The 20618-nt window shown below is 42.4% G+C and overlaps 1 protein-coding gene across 6 annotated transcripts in view; it reads left to right on the forward strand.

Annotated features, from left to right (window-relative positions):
• The window catches only part of phf19 (PHD finger protein 19), a 39411-nt gene that overhangs the window by 12154 nt on the left and 6639 nt on the right, over positions 1 to 20618 (forward strand). For 3 of the 6 annotated variants that reach the window (XM_068012385.1, XM_068012384.1, XM_068012381.1), the window contains exons 6-14: positions 1386 to 1534; positions 2655 to 2750; positions 4701 to 4769; positions 8199 to 8322; positions 10132 to 10199; positions 16436 to 16612; positions 16853 to 16955; positions 19764 to 19849; positions 20290 to 20385. In XM_068012385.1, coding sequence (XP_067868486.1) covers positions 1386 to 1534; positions 2655 to 2750; positions 4701 to 4769; positions 8199 to 8322; positions 10132 to 10199; positions 16436 to 16612; positions 16853 to 16955; positions 19764 to 19849; positions 20290 to 20385 — 968 coding nt within the window. Of the gene's footprint in view, positions 1 to 1385; positions 1535 to 2654; positions 2751 to 4700; positions 4770 to 8198; positions 8323 to 10131; positions 10200 to 16435; positions 16613 to 16852; positions 16956 to 19763; positions 19850 to 20289; positions 20386 to 20473; positions 20610 to 20618 lie in introns of those variants that run through there. The other 3 variants (XM_068012386.1, XM_068012382.1, XM_068012383.1) reach the window with 3 other exon arrangements.

A 20618-nucleotide genomic window follows, 5' to 3' on the forward strand; every position in this document is an offset into this window, starting at 1 on the left:
TGTTGAAAGCAATCTTTAGAAAGAAAGAAAAAAATCGCAAGTGTATTGCACTTTATCACACGCTCAAGATGCCCCAAGGCATTTCAGAGCCAGTGAATTACTTTTGAAGTTGTTGCTATTGAGACAAATGGGGCAGCCAATTAGTGCACAGCAAGATCCCACAAACAGCAAATGAGATGAATGACTTTTTTTGGGAGGCGCTTGGATGAAGGAAGATGTTGGTCAGGAGAACTTCCTGCGTCTTTGAACTCTAAAAGAACAATGAAAATGCTCTTTGTGCTACTTAATTATTGATGGTTCTTAGCATAAATTTTATATTTGATATGAAGAATCACCAGAACAAAATCTGAATATTCAACTCAGAAACAGGATTCTTGACTCTACACCGTTGACTCTACATCTTGTTCCATGCCAGCTCCCTCAGGCTGTACTGCTTGAATCTAATACTTAGAATTTCAAGTCTAACACAATTTTGCTTCATTGTTTACTTTTTTTCAATAACCAGCAGTTCTTCCATGGAATTACTCACAGTAAATAGTAGAATATGATGTCTCACAAGGACAAGCTGTTGTACTATGTAACAACAGTGTATTATTCTGCCGCTAAGATGTCCTTTTATGCCACAAAGTTTAATTGCTGTGAGTAGCCATTTCCTGAATTCAGTTAAAAGGTTAGGTATAACCTGAGTTCAAATAGAGGCTAATTGCTATTCCTCTTTCTTCATGCTTGTTTTTTAAATATCTCATTTGTTGGTTGATTCCCCATCCATTCAGTTGTGATTTGATACCGTTTGGCTCCAATATCTATTTGTAAATCAGGTACAAGTGTGGAACTTTCGAATTAACCAGTGCACCAGCTGCCTACAAAGGGGCCGAATGACCTCCTGCTGTGCCGTAAATGACTCTATGAAATGGCTGATAAAACACGGAATCTGGTTCAAATGATAATTTGCTAAAAGATGCCAAAAAAAATCTAAATTGCAAAAAATAATTAAACGCCGGAAACCTGACTCATGCTTCTCAACATTGGTGATTCACTCTGAGCCTTGGAGCCTGTTTTCACTCTCGTGGCAGGGAGTCTGATGCAGAGGTGAAAATGAGCAGTTACAGGCAGCTTGTTCGCATGAGTAACTTAGAGATTGAGGGAATACCTGAGTCAGGGTTACACACCCAGTGGTTAGTGGGGCAATGAAAGGATGTGGAGAAAGGTGCTACAGTTTGGGCTGGTTCAGCAGTTATCAACTTTAGATTTAGGCAGCGAGGAAACTATAATGTGTATTCTATTCTTACTGAGCGATTACTGAAATTGTGCAGAGCTTCTAGTGAAGAGGTATTGGGATGCTGCTGTTATAACACTGGATTTCTTTGTCTGTCTCTTTTTAACAGAAAGGAGGTGCTTTGAAAAAGGGACCACTGGCTAAAGCTTTGCTGCATGTCAAACGAGTTTTGCCCTACAACATGGATGCACTTAGCTGGGATTCTCTGCACAGAACTAATCTGCAACAGTGTTACTGTTACTGTGGGGGACCTGGAGAGTAAGATTTGCTATATAGTTCTTTTTAACTCCACCCACCCCAAACTTCTCTTGATTTGTTTTCCCCATTCGTTGACCGGCCACTAGTACACATCCATTGAGAGTGGGATGGGTAGACTTTTCCTCAGATCTTTTGACACCCCTCTACTCACCAATTGGTGCAACTTTGATCAAAGCTTACCATGTGGGAAATCACAAACATAAACCTGCATCTTTCACTACCTGTTGCACTATTCTGTAGTGCTCCTGAACCTTTGCAAAATAATGAATGTGATTGGGTAAGAAGGAAAATTAAATGTAGTCTCACCTTGTTTTCAACAATCTGCTTCTCTGCAGTGGCAAATCAACAAACCAGTAGGGCCCTGAAAGTTTGAGAGGATAGTGCTTTGACACTTTAACAGTTCTCGATTTACTAGGTCTTTAACACAAATAATGATATTAGTACAGCAAACTCCCCTTACTGGGCAGGTGGGCAAAGACACTGAGGCACACAGACCAGAAGGTCCCACATTCAGTTTCTAATTTCTGTTGGGACAGCTACTGAGCTGCTGCATTTGGCCTTGGCTTAGAGCGGGACAACAGTCTGTTAGGGATCACATTCCTGATTGTCACCCAGTTCCTGCTGCTGGAAAGATCTCCTAAAGTTTGTAGACTTTAGGTGACAGTGGGATTAGCCCCAGCCATGATGCTTTTCATGGTCAATGAGCCTGCCAATACTCATGTCCTGGATTCACATGCAAAGAGTAACCACTTGGACGAGGTACTGGCACCTGTGGAAATACATCCGAGGAAGAATCTTCAAGAGCAAAGGCGGGAAATGTGGGGGAGAAGGGAAGTGACTGAGGATGCTCAATACATTCATGAAAATTCCATTGTAATTAGATTTTCAACAGCCAATACCATGAAAATGCCATATGCAATGTTTATGCATGAACAACCTCTTTTAAAATTTCAGAATTCTCATTGCCTAGTTTACAAGAGTTTACTTGTTAGAAATTGTTTGTAATTGATTGTGTGGAGTATCAGACAGGAAAGGTTAAAATGTGCTAACGTGTTACATTGTAAACGTGCTGGTACTTCACACTGTTGTTAACATAATTCCTCTTATCTTCTGACACCAGGTGGTACCTGAAGATGCTTCAGTGCTGCAGATGTAAGCAGTGGTTTCACGAAGCGTGTATTCAGTGTCTGAGTGAAGCCATGATGTTTGGAGACAGGTCTGATCACATTCATTTTCCTAATGTAATGATGAATGATAAACTGGGGAATGTCATTCTTTCACTGACTACCACTGCATTTGATAAGATTTGCATATGACTTCACTGTAACCCACGTGAAATGCAGTTTGTTCTTCCAGTATGTGCCTGTTGCCTTTGGTGCTGACAACTACACTTGTGAGATTAGCCTGTCTGTATTTGCTTCAATGTTACAAATTTGACCAAATATTTATTCCACATATATTTCATGAAAGTCTTGATACACCCATTTTGTGAAGCACAAATGTGGCTTGAACATAACTCTTCACAGTGCAGTTTGGGGTTTGCCCAGGACATACCCTGATGCTAAGGGGAGTGGTGGGTGGGTCTCAACTCAGGCCCTGCAGTGAGTCTACATCCATCTGCCACCAGATCTAAAATGGCAAACCCAATCGTGGTCTCCTCCGCAGCTTTTGTGTATTGTGGCTGCCACAATACAAGTGGTTGGAGGACCCCTTGTCAGGCCAGTATTGGTGCCTTTGAGGATTACTGACAGCAATCTGCAAAAGGTCACTTTATTCCACATACAGCTGGTAGGTTGCGCACTGAATTTTGTTATTAGGTTGATGCTAGTTATAACATGTTGTGGAGCTTTGAGTTTCTGTTGTGTTCTCATGTAACCCTCTGGGACAATGAATAATGTCATTCATTGCTGTTATTGCTGAAACTGTTTATATTTAATGTAATGTACAGTGATCAGTAGATGGTGCTTATTTATTTGCACTCTGCAGGAGTGAGCTGATTTAATCCCAGACATACACACTTTTCAATTGACTGTACTTTAGAAGTTCTATGGCACTGTTACAGAGGAAACTTCTCAATGTGTAGCTGGGGGAGGATGGGGCAAAAAAATCCCCTTTTCTGCTTAATAAAGAACCTCATCAGCCCGTGTCTCAGAGGTTTCAGTACTTGGATGACTGTCTAAATTAACATGTTGCATTTTGCTTATGTGTGCCTCTCAGTGTGGCAGGTGCTGTGCTGTCCATGAGCTGTAACTCAAAACAGGGAGCTCAGTCCTAACTTTAACAGAAATTAGTGTACTTTCCATTCTCCTTACATTCTAAATGAAACAGTCCCTAAGCCTTTGGGACAGATGTTGCTGGAGCAGGGCATCTCATGGCATGTGCCACTAGTTAGAAATATTCCTACTCCCTTCAGCTCAAATTTTTTTTTGCACCGTAACTTGCTGGAAGTGCAAGCTGATAATGGTGTGGCAAGGGCAACAAGATTATCTGGGACCTCAGTAAATACCAGGACCAACAGTCTTATCTCCTTAACCAATGAGATTTAGGGATTGAGAAATAAATGGAAGAATGACTGAAAAGGAAGGGTGAATTAGAGTCAAACCATACACGAAAGAGAAATAGAGGGAAAGAAAGATTAGATTAAAAGAGCAAAAAAAGAGATAAAGGAAAAATAAAAAATGTAAAAATTTAAACTGGCATTTAAAAAATCTTCAACAACAATTCACTACCCAATGGAATGAGACTCCACAGTTTAAATTGTTCACTTTCTGGGCTAGAGAGGTTGATTGACATTAACAATTATCACATGTTAAAAGGGTGCTTGCACTATTAATTACTAGACTTAGCTTTTTGAAAAGAGATAATGGGCAACTAATGTGCACTCCAGCAAGTTCTTAAAACTAAAGGGGCGGCTAAGGGGGAGATACTGTTTGTGCGAAGCAAATGGTGGAGCGGCGTAAATCGACCAGCAATTCTAGAGATTCACAACTTAATCCCCTGGACTTCCTGGAATGTTGGCACATTAATAATGATGTGCATCGTTTACACACCATAGTTCTTCAAGTTCCACCCCAATGTTTCCTTTAGCCAAACATCCCCATTAACAAGATGCCCATTCATTGCATGGATCTTATTGAAATGACTGCATTTTCTGTTTTTTTTTTAGATTTTATTTGTTTGTCTGCTCAGTGTGCAATAAAGGACCCGAATATATCAAACGCCTACCCCTCAGATGGTAAGTAATGTAAAGGATTTTTTAAAAAAAATTACGTAAAGTTTGATTCGCAACACGCACAGCTGGCCCTGTTGTTGCCTCTTAACATTGTTGCTCAGACTTCTCACTGTTTCCCACCACTTGGAATGAACACAGCACGGACTCCTGCCAGGACCCAGTCATATTTGAAAAATAATCCCCAACTAGAGCACACCAAGGTGGATATAATCATAGATCATGATGCTATATTGGGATCAGTGGCGATGAAGCTGAAATCATGCTGTGTGTGAATTACCCATTAGAAGAAAGCAGAAGTAATGGGCTGTCAATGGGTGGCAATTGGCATGCTGTGGTTGTACACAATGAATTAATAGTGTGATCCGAAGTTCAACCAAAGAAACTTCAGTGTTTTTCTTTGTTACTTTTTCCAGTTATTTAATAGATAGATAGAACATTACAGTGCAGTACAGGCCCTTCGGCCCTCGATGTTGCGCCGACCTGTGAAACCATCTGACCTACACTATTCCATTTTCATCCATATGTCTATCCAATGACCACTTAAATGCCCTTAAAGTTGGCAAGTCTACTACTGTTGCAGGCAGGGCGTTCCACGCCCCTACTACTCTCTGAGTAAAGAAACTACCTCTGACATCTGTCCTATATCTATCACCCCTCAACTTAAAGCTATGTCCCCTCGTGTTTGCCATCACCATCCGAGGAAAAAGACTCTCACTATCCACCCTATCTAACCCTCTGATTATCTTATATGTCTCTATTAAGTCACCTCTCCTCCTCCTTCTCTCTAACGAAAACAACCTCAAGTCCCTCAGCCTTTCCTCGTAAGACCTTCCCTCCATACCAGGCAACATCCTAGTAAATCTCCTCTGCACCCTTTCCAAAGCTTCCATATCCTTCCTATAATGCGGTGACCAGAACTGCACGCAATACTCCAGGTGCGGTCTCACCAGAGTTTTGTACAGCTGCAGCATGACCTCGTGGCTCCGAAACTCGATCCCCCTACTAATAAAAGCTAACACACCATATGCCTTCTTAACAGCCCTATTAACCTGGGTAGCAACTTTCAGGGATTTATGTACCTGGACACCAAGATCTCTCTGCTCATCTACACTACCAAGAATCTTCCCATTAGCCCAGTACTCTGCATTCCTGTTACTCCTTCCAAAGTGAATCACCTCACACTTTTCCGCATTAAACTCCATTTGCCATCTCTCAGCCCAGCTCTGCAGCCTATCTATGTCCCTCTGTAACCTACAACATCCTTCGGCACTATCCACAACTCCACCGACCTTTGTGTCATCCGCAAATTTACTAACCCACCCTTCTACACCCTCATCCAGGTCATTTATAAAAATGACAAACAGCAGTGGCCCCAAAACAGATCCTTGCAGTACACCACTAGTAACTAAACTCCAGGATGAACATTTGACATCAACCACCAACCTCTGTCTTCTTTCAGCTAGCCAATTTCTGATCCAAAGCTCTAAATCACCTTCAATCCCATACTTCCGTATTTTCTGCAATAGCCTACCGTGGGGAACCTTATCAAACGCCTTACTGAAATCCATATACACACATCCACGGCTTTACCCTCATCCACCTGTTTGGTCACCTTCTCGAAAAACTCAATAAGGTTTGTGAGGCACGACCTACACAGACCTACACAGCACAAAACCGTGCTGACTATCGCTAATGAACTTATTCTTTTCAAGATGATTATACCTATCTCTTATAACCTTTTCCAACATTTTACCCACAACCGAAGTAAGGCTCACAGGTCTATAATTACCAGGGCTGTCTCTACTCCCCTTCTTGAACTTTTATTAAAGTTATCTGATTAATTTGTATAGAAAATGGATAAGAATGTTTGGCTTTCGGTGTTGAATATTGTTAGAAAAACATTATATGGAAAATTGGGTTTTACAATGGATTAGCACTTCACCTCTTAGACTAGCCATACAGCCATTTATGGCGTAGAAGGAGGCCATTCGGCCCATCAAGTCCATGCCAGCTCTCCACGGAGCAATCCAGTCAGTCCCACTCCCCCACTCGACTCCTGTAGCTCTGCAAGTTTATTTGCCCATCCAGTTTCCTTTTGAAATCATTGTCTCTGCTCTGTTCCTGAAGACTCATTAGAACTGTGCCAATATGTCTATATTGCTTCACCCTACCCCTTCTGCCAAAATGCGTCACCTCACACTTGTCTGTATTAAATTCCATCTGCCACTTGTCTGCGCATTCTGGTAGCTTATCTATGTTCTGTTGCAGGCAGTTTGTATCATCCTCCAAGTTTGGTATTATTGGCAAATTTTGAAATTCTACTCTCTATTCTAATATCCAAGTTATTTACATTAAAAAAGCAGTGGTCCTAGCACTGATCCTTGGGGAACACCACTGTCTGCCATCTTCCAGTCTGAAAAACAACCATTTACCAGACCCTCCACCCACTCTCCCTCCAAACCCTCCACCCACTCTCCCTCCAGACCCTCCCCCGTTCTCTCTTCAGAACACAGTTATATGTTGCTTGCCCTTTGCCACGACATTCCCATTAGAGCTATTTGCTATTGGTTAGGTTTTCTTTCTTTGATGGCCTGTAGCAGTTATTCTAATTCTCGAGCTGATCATGGTGACAGCTCCCCTCTTTATACTATGTCACTGGTGTTTCCATGGTGCTGAGGTCCAGTGTTGTCACCCATCTTACACAACATTTTAGTAACTAATCAATAAGTAGTAACATTGGAAGTAAAACAACAAATAGCCAAAAACACACTCTGACTTTTGTCTTAACCATTTTACCATCTAATGCAAAAAAAGGTTAAAATACACATGCATACACTATGTGAATGAGTATTGCGATCACATGATGGTTTCTTTAACTCATTTTTTATTTAGTTATCAAAAGGTATTTAGCCACATCTGGATTCCCAATTAGCCACATGTGGCTAATGCCTTAATGTCCTGGACAATGCTGGTTTATGGTGACTGAATAAGTCAGATTCTACAGCAAATTACAAGATTTTCCAGTTTTTTGTTAATCATACTCCATCCACGCTGTTCATTTTCTAGGAAATCGCAAGTCACCAACTTTCAACACAACGCCAATGACTTGTTCACAGAACCTGTAGTGTAGCTGGCACCAGGGAAAACCAGGATAGAACCAGCAGTTTGTGCATGCTGTATTCCAGTGCTGAGCAGGTGACTGCACCAGACCTGCTGCACCAGATATTTGGACACGATTTCAGCAGATCTTAGTGTGGGTCTGGATTTAGTTCCGAAAATGTAGTATAACTAGATGTCACACATTGGGAGCTTTGAATGCTGCATTTCCTTTATTCCTGATAACTGCAGAATAGCACTGTCCGTAATTGTTATAGGTATGTTAGAAGCTCTTGTTTCTTGTATTAAAATCTTGTCCCTTTGCTTTGTTTCTAGGGTAGATGTGGTGCACCTTGTTTTATACAATTTAGGAGTCCGTGGGAAAAAGAAATACTTTGATTTTGAAGAGGAAATATTAATATTTATTAATCAAAACTGGTTCAGCCTTCAGCTTGGAAAGGTAGGTGTGTGTGTTACTGTGGAGCTGGTGTATAGTTAAATATTCCCCCTGTTCTGACAGAGGTACAAATAGAATTCTACATAAAGAACTTTTCTGATATTAGAAACTGGTTTGTCTCAAACAACATTTGGCAAAGTCATTGAGATGTTGTTTGATATGAAGCCAGTTTGATGGGTGTTAAGTAATGATCCCCAATGCCAATTACTGTCATTTGAAACCAACTCATTTTGGGCTCTTAACCCATTAAATGTGAAATCAGAAGAGCTAACACTCAAAAGGATGAACCAATGTGGGGTCCAATGCAAAATTCAGAAGTCTTCCCGAGAAACGATCCTGATTGCCATGACTGTTTTAAATACAGTCAGATGTATTGCTTGGTTTTAGTAACTGTAGAAAGGACGGTGGTTATGGTTATAAGTGTTTAGTTGCTTTATTTTAAGTAACTCATAAATTGATAGGCAACAGACATTTTCAGTCAATCGATTACCCTTTGTCCCAGGATGGATCCCTTCAAGTGGGACTGCTTGACCAACTGTCTTCTGAACATTAGCCCCGATTTTAACTGTGCATGGGAATTGGGGGTGCGGGGTTCAAAGAGATCAGTGACCTGTCCGGTCCTCAAGTTTTTAACTGTTCCCTCAGGGCGGGGAGGGAGTGAGGGAGTGTGGATGCATTTATTCCAGAAACGTGGTAAAGGAAGATGTAGAATTGAGCTGGGTGCTCTACATAAATGTTTTGGATACTGAAATCAATTGCAAGCTTGTCACTTTGTTAACTTGAAATTAAATAGGGAGTACAATAGAGATAGAGGGCTTGATTTTAAAATCTGTAAGTGGACTGGTTTTGAATGAGTTAAAATCTCGCCCAGAGAAGGTAAAGACTTCAGGCTTTAAACAAATGAAAACTAAATTTAATACTGACAACTGTAAAGTATTGCACATTTGGTGAAAAATCTGCAACATACTTATATTTGACTCAATTCAAGTTTTCTGACAGTTCTGCCTTTCATAATAAATTCCCACTTTGCTGTGTTATTTACAGTTTTAAATTCAAACATTGGATAATTTAATTTTTTTAACATGAGAAATCACTTTGAATTATGAGGGGTAGAACTTGTACAATTAATGTAATAGCATTAATACAGGGAGTTTTGAAAAGGCACGTGGGAATGCAAAATGTAGACAAGGTGCTGAAACAATTAACAAAGCAATTATGATGTTGGTATATATGGTCAGAAAAGTAGAGTACGTGTCTTAAGAGGCTTTACAATGCCACTGGTCAGACCACACTTGGAGTATTGGGTTCATTTCTGATCACCATACCATAAAAATAATGTACGTACATTGGTGAAGATGCATTGAAAAGCAATAAGGATGACCCCAAGTGTAAAAAGAATGAGCTATGAGGAAAGGTAGGAGAAATATAGGCCAAATGGTCTTCTTTTTGAATCTTGATGGTTAATACCCCAAGCTAGAGTGAAATTCAAATTAACCACCTACGTAGACTGAATTTCCCCATTTCTTGGCCAGCTCATGAATCCAGCATGCTGGGTGGGAGCAGTATATTCATCTCACTTGAGGGAGTGGGGAAGCTGTTAAGACAAGACTAGAGCAGTTGATAATTCTGTTGTCAAATGTGAATCAAAAACATTTCTGGTTAGTATTGGATCTGCAGCATTTAAAAAAAAAAATCAGTCAAGCTCAAATTATCGACCTGCCAGTCACTTTTTCCGATGAAAGACTCAGGAGACATTGTTACTGAAATGTTGCAGTGTTTCAGTACTGAATAAATCCTTTTATTTCTCTTTAGCTGACAGAAACAACAGTGCTTCAACGAAAGCAGCATCTCCTCGATGCTTTAAACAGCTATAAAAGCCGGTGAGACTTTGTCTTGTGTTTTACAAGTGAGACTTAGTAAAATTGCAAAAGGCGCATCTATGTTTGGTATTTCAATTTCATGAGAGCCTTTCTAATGAAAATAACATGTACAGTTCATTAGGCCATTGCCTTTTATCCTTCGATCCTAAATTTGAATCCAGCTCATGCTTGACTCCTTTCTCTGCAGGACATATAAAAGTTCAAAATAACAATGAGTTTTGGCTTTTCCTAGACAACATTCATTTACAGCATCAAACTGCCCATGAGTATCCATACCTATATACTTTATTAAAAATCTTACATTTGCTGTCCACAAACTTCACTTTCTGCTGTCACCATATTTAGTCATGCTTTTTACATCAGCATGTAACATTGATAATTCAATATGGAATCTCAAATGTAAACAGGTCCTGTGATGCTGTACTTGCAGCCTGCAGCCACTATTTGGCATGATAGCTCCACTGTCTCCTGTCTCCCGGTACATGATGAGCAACATCCCTATATTAAATTTGCAGATTCACCTAGGATGTGGAAATTGAAAATGTTACGCCGGAGTGTTGTGACCTCCTCTAAGAAGGCATAGGATTAAGATTTTTTTTAGACCAAAAATAGTAAAAATGTTAAATACACCCCAGTTTTGAGAAAGGGGTAGTTGAGTCTTGCTTGGAACTGCTTGTTGTTGAGACTGAGTGCAACCAGTCCCATATTTGTACTGGTTTATATTGGCAGAAGGAGAGGGTGGCAGTCTACCCTGGGACTGTTTGTGCAACGTAACTGACAGTTAAGACTTACATCATAACTGTTTATATTGTAATGTTGCTTCTATTGTTATACCTAATCATACAATGTTAACATAAATTACATTTCTGATTGGTGGGGCAACTTTGAATATTCAATAAATCACCTAATCGATAGACCATCTGATTAGAGAAATAATTGGTTATCAGTTCTATGTATCATTTGCTTTATGTCCTCTACTTCACATTCAGAGTTTATTATTGCAGTACAACCAAATTTACTGGAGTGTGGAGAAAATAAGTTTAAAAACAATTCTGAATCCAAGCCTCTGGGGGAATTTTATCTTCATTTTACCTCAGTGAATGATGTGAGGATATGGATTTAAAGGGATAAAATTAGATTCCAGCAAATATCATCTCTATGTCATGTGAATGATTTATAATACATAACTTTAAAATGGGAAAATCTTACTATAAGAGCTTCAAATAAAATGCCAACCAGGACAGTCACTGACTCACAGTCGTTAACCTTCACCTTATTTTTTTTATACATCCTCGGGATGTGGGCATCTCTTGCTAGACCAGCGTTTATTGCCCATCCCTAGTTAATCCTATTGCTAAAACACTCGCCTCCCTTTCATGGACAGAAAAGAACCAAACAATGCACCGCTAAAAAAGGAAGGGAATGTTTCGCCGAGAAGCTGCAATGGGGCCGACCACCCTCCTGCAATGGTAGTTCGGAGTTTAAATTGCTAGAGGTCACTTTCACAGTGAACAGCCTGTGACGAAAATGGTGATTATTCACTTCACGTGGCTTCACCAATAATCCATTTGCAGCTTGTGTGCAGCATAATCTTCATGAAATTGAGTTCACCTTCAGTGGAAGGCACACAGTGATGCTGGACCACGGACAGGTTGGCTCTATGCGGCTGACCATTCTTGCTGCTTTGAGAAGGCGTGGGTTCAAAATGGGGGTTTCCCCAAAATGGAGGGGAAAGAAAATCTGTTGGTTATTCATTGATAGAGAGACATTGCCAGCACTCTGGAAACAGGCCTTCAGACTGCCGTCACACCCAGAGAACGGTTTGTGGCACAGGGAGAGGGAAGTAAGATAAATTGCTGTTGACAAAAAGCTTTATATTGATTGTATTCAAGAGCTGTGAGTTTTAGTTCTATCATATGATCAGTCCACTCTACCTATAGTGTATTTAATATCCTATTCACTCTCTTGCAAAGAATTCCATGAGGTTTAGAACTACAGGTTATACTAATTTTTACATTGATATAACTTGCCGCCAACACTCAGGGACTTGATGTTGAATGAATGTAATGCTCTATGTCAATTTAGAGCGGAGGGGATGGAAGCTAGGGCAGTTGCCTGCTCCTCTTGCAGGATGTGGGAGGTGAGGGTCACCACTTGTGTCCCTGCTGACTTCACCTGTGAGAAGTGCACCCAACTCCAGCTCCTCACAGACCGCGTTAGGGAACTGGAGCTGGATGAACTTCGGATCATTCAGGAGGCTGAGGGGGTGATAGAGAGCAGTTACAGGGAAGTAGTGACACCGAAGTTACAGGATAAAGGTAGCTGGGTGACCATCAGGGGAGGGAAAGGGAATAGGCGCAAAGTGCAGGGATCCCCTGTGGCCGTTCCCCTCAATAATAAGTATACCGTTTTGGATACGGTTGGGGGGGACGACCTACCAGGGGAAAGCCACAGCGGCCAGGTCTCTGGCACTGAGCCTGGCTCTGTGGCTCAGAAGGGAAGGGGGGAGAATAGAAGAGCGATAGTTATGGGAGATTCAATGGTTAGAGGAACAGACAGGAGATTCTGTGGTCGCGAACGAGACTCCCGGATGGTATGTTGCCTCCCGGGTGCCAGGGTCAGGGATGTCTCGGATCGAGTCTACAGGATTCTGAAGGGGGAGGGGGAGCAGCCAGAAGTCGTGGTACACATCAGTACCAATGACATAGCTAGGAAAAGGGATGAGGACCTGAAAAGCGAATATAGGGAGTTAGGTTGGAAGCTAAAAGGCAGGACGAGCAGAGTAGTAATCTCAGGATTGATACCGGTGCCACGTGCTAGTGAGGCTAGAAACAGAGAGCGAGTGCAGCTGAACACGTGGCTACAGAGCTGGTGTAGGAGGGAGGGCTTCAGATATGTGGATCATTGGGATACCTTCTGGGGAAGGTGGGACCTGTACAAGAAGGACGGGTTGCGTCTGAACTGGAGGAGCACCAATATCCTGGGCGGGAGGTTTGCTAGAGCTCTTCGGGAGGGTTTAAACTAGTTTGGCAAGGGGATGGGAACCGGAGCTACGGATCAGTGGAAGGGGTAGCTGTTGAACAGGCAGATACAGAGTGCAGAGAGTCTGTGAGGAAGGTTAGACAGTTGACAGGGCAAAGTTGCAGCCAGTATGATGGGTTGAAATGTGTCTATTTTAACGCAAGAAGTGTCAGGAATAAGGGTGATGAACTTAGAGCATGGATCAGTACTTGGAGCTACGATGTTGTGGCCATGACGGAGACTTGGATATCACAGGGGCAAGAATGGATGTTTGTTTCAAAAGGAATAGGGAGGGAGGTAAAAGAGGTGGGGGAGTGGCATTGCTAATCAGGGATAGTATCACAGCTGCAGAAAGGGAGGTCGTCGAGGTGGGTTTGTCTACTGAGTCAGTATGGGTGGAAGTCAGAAACAGGAAAGGAGCAGTCACTTTATTGGGAGTTTTCTATAGACCCCCCAATAGCAACAGAGACACGGAGGAACAGATTGGGAGGCAGATTTTGGACAGGTGCAGAAGTAACAGGGTTGTTATCATGGGTGACTTCAACTTCCCTAATATTGATTGGAACCTCCTTAGTGCAAATAGTTTGGATGGAGCAGATTTTGTCAGGTGTGTCCAGGAAGGTTTCCTGACTCAATATGTAGATAGGCCGACTAGAGGGGAGGCTATGTTGGGTTTGGTGCTTGGCAATGAACCAGGCCAGGTGGCAGATCTCTCGGTGGGAGAGCATTTCGGTGATAGTGATCACAACTCCCTGACCTTTACTATAGTCATGGAGAGGGATAGGAGCAGACGGGATGGGAAAATATTTAATTGGGGGAGGGGGAATTACAATGCTATTAGGCAGGAACTGGGGAGCTTAAATTGGGAACAGATGTTCTCAGGGAAATGCACGACAGAAATGTGGAGGTTGTTCAGGGAGCACTTGCTGCGACTGCTGGATAGGTTTGTCCCGATGAGGCAAGGAAGGGATGGTAGGGTGAAGGAACCTTGGATGACAAGAGATGTGGAACAGCTAGCCAAGAGGAAGAAGGAAGCTTACTTAAGGTTGAGGAAGCAAGGATCAGACAGGGCTCTAGAGGGTTACAAGGTAGCCAGGAAGGAACTGAAGAATGGACTTAGGAGAGCTAGAAGAGGACATGAAAAAGTCTTGGTGGGTAGGATTAAGGAAAATCCCAAGGCGTTCTACACTTATGTGAGGAACAAGAGGATGGCCAGAGTGAGGGTAAGGCCGATCAGGGATAGTGGAGGGAACTTGTGCCTGGAGTCGGAGGAGGTAGGGGAGGTCCTTAATGAATACTTTGCTTCAGTATTCACTAGTGAGAGGGATCTTAGGATGTGCTGGAAATTTTGAAAGACATGAGGATAGATAAGTCCCCGGGGCCAGACGGGATATACCCAAGGTTATTACGGGAAGCGAGGGAAGAGATTGCTGCGCCTTTGACGATGATCTTTGTGTCCTCACTGTCCACTGGAGTAGTACCAGATGATTGGAGGGTGGCAAATGTTGTTCCCTTGTTCAAGAAAGGGAATAGGGATAACTCTGGAAATTACAGACCAGTCAGTCTTACGTCGGTGGTGGGCAAATTATTGGAGAGGATTCTGAGAGACAGGATTTATGATTATTTGGAAAAGCATAGTTTGATTAAAGATAGTCAGCATGGTTTTGTGAGGGGCAGGTCATGCCTCACAAGCATTGAATTCTTTGAGGATGTGACAAAACACATTGATGAAGGTAGAGCAGTGGATGTGGTGTATATGGATTTTAGCAAGGCGTTTGATAAGGTTCCCCATGGTAGGCTCATTCAGAAAGTAAGGAGGCATGGGATACAGGGAAATATGGCTGTCTGGATACAGAATTGGCTGGCCCATAGAAGACAGAGGGTGGTAGTAGATGGAAAATATTCAGCCTGGAGCTCGGTGACCAGTGGTGTTCCGCAGGGATCTGTTCTGGGACCTCTGTTCTTTGTGATTTTTATAAATGACTTGGATGAGGAAGTGGAAGGCTGGGTTAGTAAGTTTGCCGATGACACTAAGGTTGCTGGAGTTGTGGATAGTGTGGAGGGCTGTTGTAGGTTGCAACGGGACATTGACAGGGTGCAGAGCTGGGCTGAGAAGTGGCAGATGGAGTTCAACCTGGAAAAGTGTGAAGTGATTCGTTTTGGAAAGTCGAATTTGAATGCAGAATACAGGCTTAAAGACAGTGTGGAGGAACAGAGGGATCTTGGGATCCACGTCCATAGATCCCTCAAAGTTGCCACCCAAGTTTTAGTTTTAGAGATACAGCACTGAAACAGGCCCTTCGGCCCACCGAGTCTGTGCCGACCATCAACCACCTATTTATACTAATCCTACACTAATCCCATATTCCTACCACATCCCCACCTGTCCCTATATTTCCCTACCACCTACCTATACTAGGGGCAATTGCTAATGGCCAATTTACCTATCAACCTGCAAGTCTTTGGCATGTGGGAGCACCCGGAGTTGATAGGGTTGTTAAGAAGGCGTATGGGGTGTTGGCTTTCATTAACAGGGGGATTGAGTTCAAGAGCCGCGAGGTTATGCTGCAGCTCTATAAAGCCCTGGTTAGACCACACTTGGAATATTGTGTTCAGTTCTGGTCGCCTCATTTTAGGAAGGATGTGGAAGCTTTAGAGAGGGTGCAGAGGAGATTTACCAGGATGCTGCCTGGACTGGAGGGCATGTCTTATGAAGAAAGGTTGAGGGAGCTAGGGCTTTTCTCATTGGAGCGAAGAAGGATGAGAGGTGACTTGATAGAGGTGTACAAGATGATGAGAGGCATAGACAGAGTGGATAGCCAGAGACTTTTTCCCAGGGCGGAAAGGGCTATCACCAGGGGGCATAATTTTAAGGTGATTGGAGGAAGGTTTAGGGGAGATATCAGAGGTGGGTTCTTTACACAGAGAGTGGTGGGTGCATGGAATGCACTGCCAGCGGTGGTAGTAGAAGCAGATACATTAGGGACATTTAAGCGACTCTTGGATAGGTACATGGATGATAGTAGAATGAAGGGTATGTAGGTAGTTTGATCTTAGAGTAGGTTAAAGGGTCGGCACAACATTGTGGGCCGAAGGGCCTGTACTGTGCTGTATTGTTCTATGTTCTATGTGTTGGAGACTAAAATCCAAACCAAAGGGGAATCTTGGATGATGCTGATAAAAGAGCTTTAACATACTTATCTTTTGTGTTAAAGGTTTATCTGTGGTAAAGAAATTAAAAAGAAAAAATGTATTTTTCGTCTCCGAACTCGAGTACCCCCAGTTCCTCCAAATATTGTTTTGCCGGAGAATATTGGTCAGTTGACTGATAACGCTTCTAACGAGATCAAAAGGAGAGGAAAAAACATGTTAGTGTTTGCACCTAAGTATGGGTATGTACTGAGCATGTTTACAGACTGACTGCACCATAGTTACTCGTCAATGCAATGAATACTTTATATCACTGAAAAATAAAGGAAAATAAAGTGTTTGCAGTAAACCTTCACTGTCTGTAGTGTTGTGAATATAATAATTGGTGAGACTGACTCAGTTGTTTATTGTAGCCTGTCTGTATCTGTACCTGATTTTAAAACAGTTGCATCTGGCATTTACTTCTGTTTGTGTGTCCACAGTCCCCTGCCAGAAGTGCCTCAACCTCGCAGGCGAAAGCTGCCATTGAAATTGGGGCTGAAGAGCAGGAAATCAAACTGGTTTCTGCAGGATGCAGTTCCAGAGGTTAGTTACATTTCCCCAGCTTCAGCTGTAAATCGTAAACCCCATTTTAAGAAAGACAGATATGGTAACCAGTAAAAAAAAACTTTATTCTGCTCCAGCCTCCTTGGGAGCCATAATGCAGTGCTGGACTGCTGGTAATGCAAATGACCTGACATATGTAACAATGCTTTGGTTACTTAGAAATGTAGAGGTTCATGTCACTCCTTTGGAGAGGGTGCAGAGGAGATTTACTTGAAATTTACCAGGGATGAAGGACTTCAGTGATGTCGAGAGACAAGAGAAGCTGAGTTGTTCTCCTTAGAGCACAGAAGGCTGAGGAGAAATTTAATAGAGATGTTTAAAATTATGAGGGTTTTTGATAGAGTAAATAAGGAGAAAACGATTCATGTAGAGGATGGTTCAGTAACCAGAGGGTGCAGATTTAAAATAATTTGCACAAGAACCAGAGGGGAGACATTTTTTTACCCAGTGAATTGTTACAATCTGAATGCACTGCCTGAAAGGGTGATGGAAGCAGATTAAATAGTAACTTTCAAAAGGGAATTGGATATTACTCAAAAAGGGAAAATTTGCAGGCTATGGGTAAAGAGCACAGGGAGTGGGAGTAATTATATAGCTGTTTGAAAGGAAAGATGCAGGCACGAAGGGCCAAATGGCCACCTTCAGCACAAGTCTTATCCTTTGTTCTGGACTGTGGTTAGTATTCTTTCACTATTTTCGCAGATTTCATTCTCTACACTCCTCCAGAAAGTGCCTTCCCTGAATGTTTTTGATTAAAAAGGATCAGGTTGTGCAGTGCTGGTACACAGCCACCAGAAGTCACCCATGCCGTTATTACAAAGAGTGGTTGGGATAAGTAGCTTCGTGATCTACGACAGCTAGGTGGTAGATTTCACCCCACTGTGCTGTAGTACGGGTTAGTTCCCAGATCCCTTCATGCATTATATGCCACCTTGTGGAGTAGCTGAGGAGAAGTTGAAGGGAGAGAGACAGTGGCCTTGATATTTACTGAGAAGGTGCGCGTGAAGCCAAAAATATCTGAAGAGTCTAGCAAGGCTGGGGGCCCAGAGGCTCTCATTTGGTTCTTGTGGGTCTGTCTCCCACTCAGCAGCCAGCCAAATGGACAGTCTGTTGGCAGGTGGGAGGACTGGGGAAACAAGGCCAGCGATCAGGAAGGCTGGGTGAGGCTGAAGATTGGGGTTGGAGAGGCCCAAACCTTCCTGAGGGCAGCACTCCTGGCCCACAAGGAGTATTAAAAATCTTTTTTTAGCTTGAGGAGCTAGCAGCTCCCACTTTTGTTTCGCTGTCAGGTTTCCCGACCCCAGGAAACCCGTGCAGCATCAGTTAATTTCAAATTGCTTCTAATTGCACTGTAGGACCCAATTTAAATATGGCAATAAATATTCCACCTCTCCATAGTGGGACACTCTGACACCCTGATACCCACCGCCTGAAAAATGCCTGTGTGTTGGGATTGCGTGACTCAAATTTCAAATCTAAACCTTTCTCCCACTTGTCATGGGCCATAATATTGAGGTGACTGACCAGAATATTTCCAGAAGCCCTCGGTGTCTATTTCAAAGGTGGTACTGAGTGGCAGTGAGTTGTTCAGACTGTTTCCATTGTCACAATGTTCTGATTAAAGTCCCATTCCAAGAGTTAATTGCTTCACTCTACACTAATATTGGTTTGAAAGCATGATCGCAGTAACAATTTATTTTACTGTAAAAATAAATGGGAGCTCTTCTGGAACTGGTTTCACAGTCTGTCTTTGGTCACTGCAAAAGGGACAGGGGGGAAGGGGAAAGGTTGGACAATGTCATAAACCCATATTCTCCTAATGATTAAATCATTGGATGAATAAATGTTGATGTCCTGCAATTTTTTTGATATCCTGCCTTTGTTTTAGGGAAGATGGTCAATGGATCTGCTTTGATGGCTTTTCCCACTTGAACTTGAGTAATCACAGTGCCAAGCTGGCTCTGGTGAGAGCATGTTTGCCTCTGACTCAGTAGGTTGTGTATTGACAGGATTTGAATTCATAATGAGGGAGAAAGGACTAGGAGGATATACTGATAGGGTTAGATGAAGAAGGGTGGGAAAAGGCCCGTGTGGTACATGAAGACCAGCATGGACCAGTTGGGCCGAATGGTCCCCTGTGTTGTACATTCTATGTAATCTCCTTGAAATACTGTGGGAGTGTTGCATTGCCCAAGGTATCAACCTTTGGCTGAGATGTTAAACTCGGACCCCATCTGCCTCCTGAAGTGGACTTTAAAGGCTCCAAAGCAAGTTCTCCCTGTGTCTGCGTGGGTTTTCTCCGGGTGCTCCGGTTTCCTCCCACAAGCCAAAAGACTTGCAGGTTGATAGGTAAAATTGGCCATTATAAATTGTCACTAGTATAGGTAGGTGGTAGGGAAATATAGGGACAGGTGGGGATGTTTGGTAGGAATATGGGATTAGTGTAGGATTAGTATAAATGGGTGGTTGATGTTCGGCACAGACTCGGTGGGCCGAAGGGCCTGTTTCAGTGCTGTATCTCTAATCTAAATAATCTAAAGCATTATTTAAAGAAAATTCGGGAGTTTTTTCACTGTTCTAGCCAAAATTCCTCTCTCACCCAACGCACCAAAAACTGTCCATTCCTCTCATTGTTATTTGTAGGATGTTATTGGCAAAAAAAGACAGACACTGCACATGTAAAGTCATAAATATCTCAAAGTGATAACCTGTTTTATAAATGAGTAAATTATAATAATTCTTGTAAAATTCTAATTGTCATTCATAATTTCACATTTCCAACCATAGAGTGACTTCTCAACTGCTGAGAGTGCAAGCTACCATTTGGCAAACATTTTTGACTTCACAGTGGATGACGTTCAGAGTTTGAAAAGGTGAGTGAGTTCCCACGTTAAAGACTTATCTGTTGGAAAAGGCCTTGGGCATGTGTATGGTGTGTCAGAACAGAGTCAAGCATCTCTTGAGGACGGGCTGCAAAGCTTCTTCTAGCCTTGCAGCAATGCTTCTCTGAAGCCAAACAATAGACAGGAGAAGCTTTGCGATTAACTATCTTTCAGATTTCCCCTCCTCCATTGTGGGTAAAATTTATTCCTCTGATCAGCACATCCCCATAACATCAAACTGGAGGTTGCTAAACTTGTCGCAGGGAGCAACTGGGGACACAAATCTGAAGTGTTTCCATCTGATGCTCAAGTTCCAATATGGCTGGTCTCTGACCTGCCTCACCATCCCTGGCCATATAAATATCTCTGACATAGTGATTGTTTCTTCCCGCTGAAGATTTTAGTTTTGTCTTTTCTTTACCTGGTTTTAGTGATCGCTCTGAGGGGACCTTTAGCTCCGATCTAGATTCGACAGATGCAGCAAGTACATCTGGCTCTGCCTCAACAAGCTTGTCCTGTGACTCTCTGTAAGACCAAAGTTCTGCTTCAAAATCATTTGTGCAAACCTTTGTGTATCTGTCTGCCGATGAATTTTTGTTTGGTTTCTAATTACAGAAAGAGTTGTTCTGACCCACAGAAAGCAGGCAGTGAGAAAGTTTTCACTGAAAGATGGCACGTTGCGTTATAAGGAGATTGTTCCTACAATGCTACACAACAGTATCTTGACTTTCCTTGTTCTGTTTTGTTTTCTTGCTCACAG

Source organism: Heterodontus francisci, chromosome 32 (assembly GCF_036365525.1).
Source record: "Heterodontus francisci isolate sHetFra1 chromosome 32, sHetFra1.hap1, whole genome shotgun sequence".
In the NCBI taxonomy this organism is placed as follows: Eukaryota; Metazoa; Chordata; class Chondrichthyes; order Heterodontiformes; family Heterodontidae; genus Heterodontus; species Heterodontus francisci.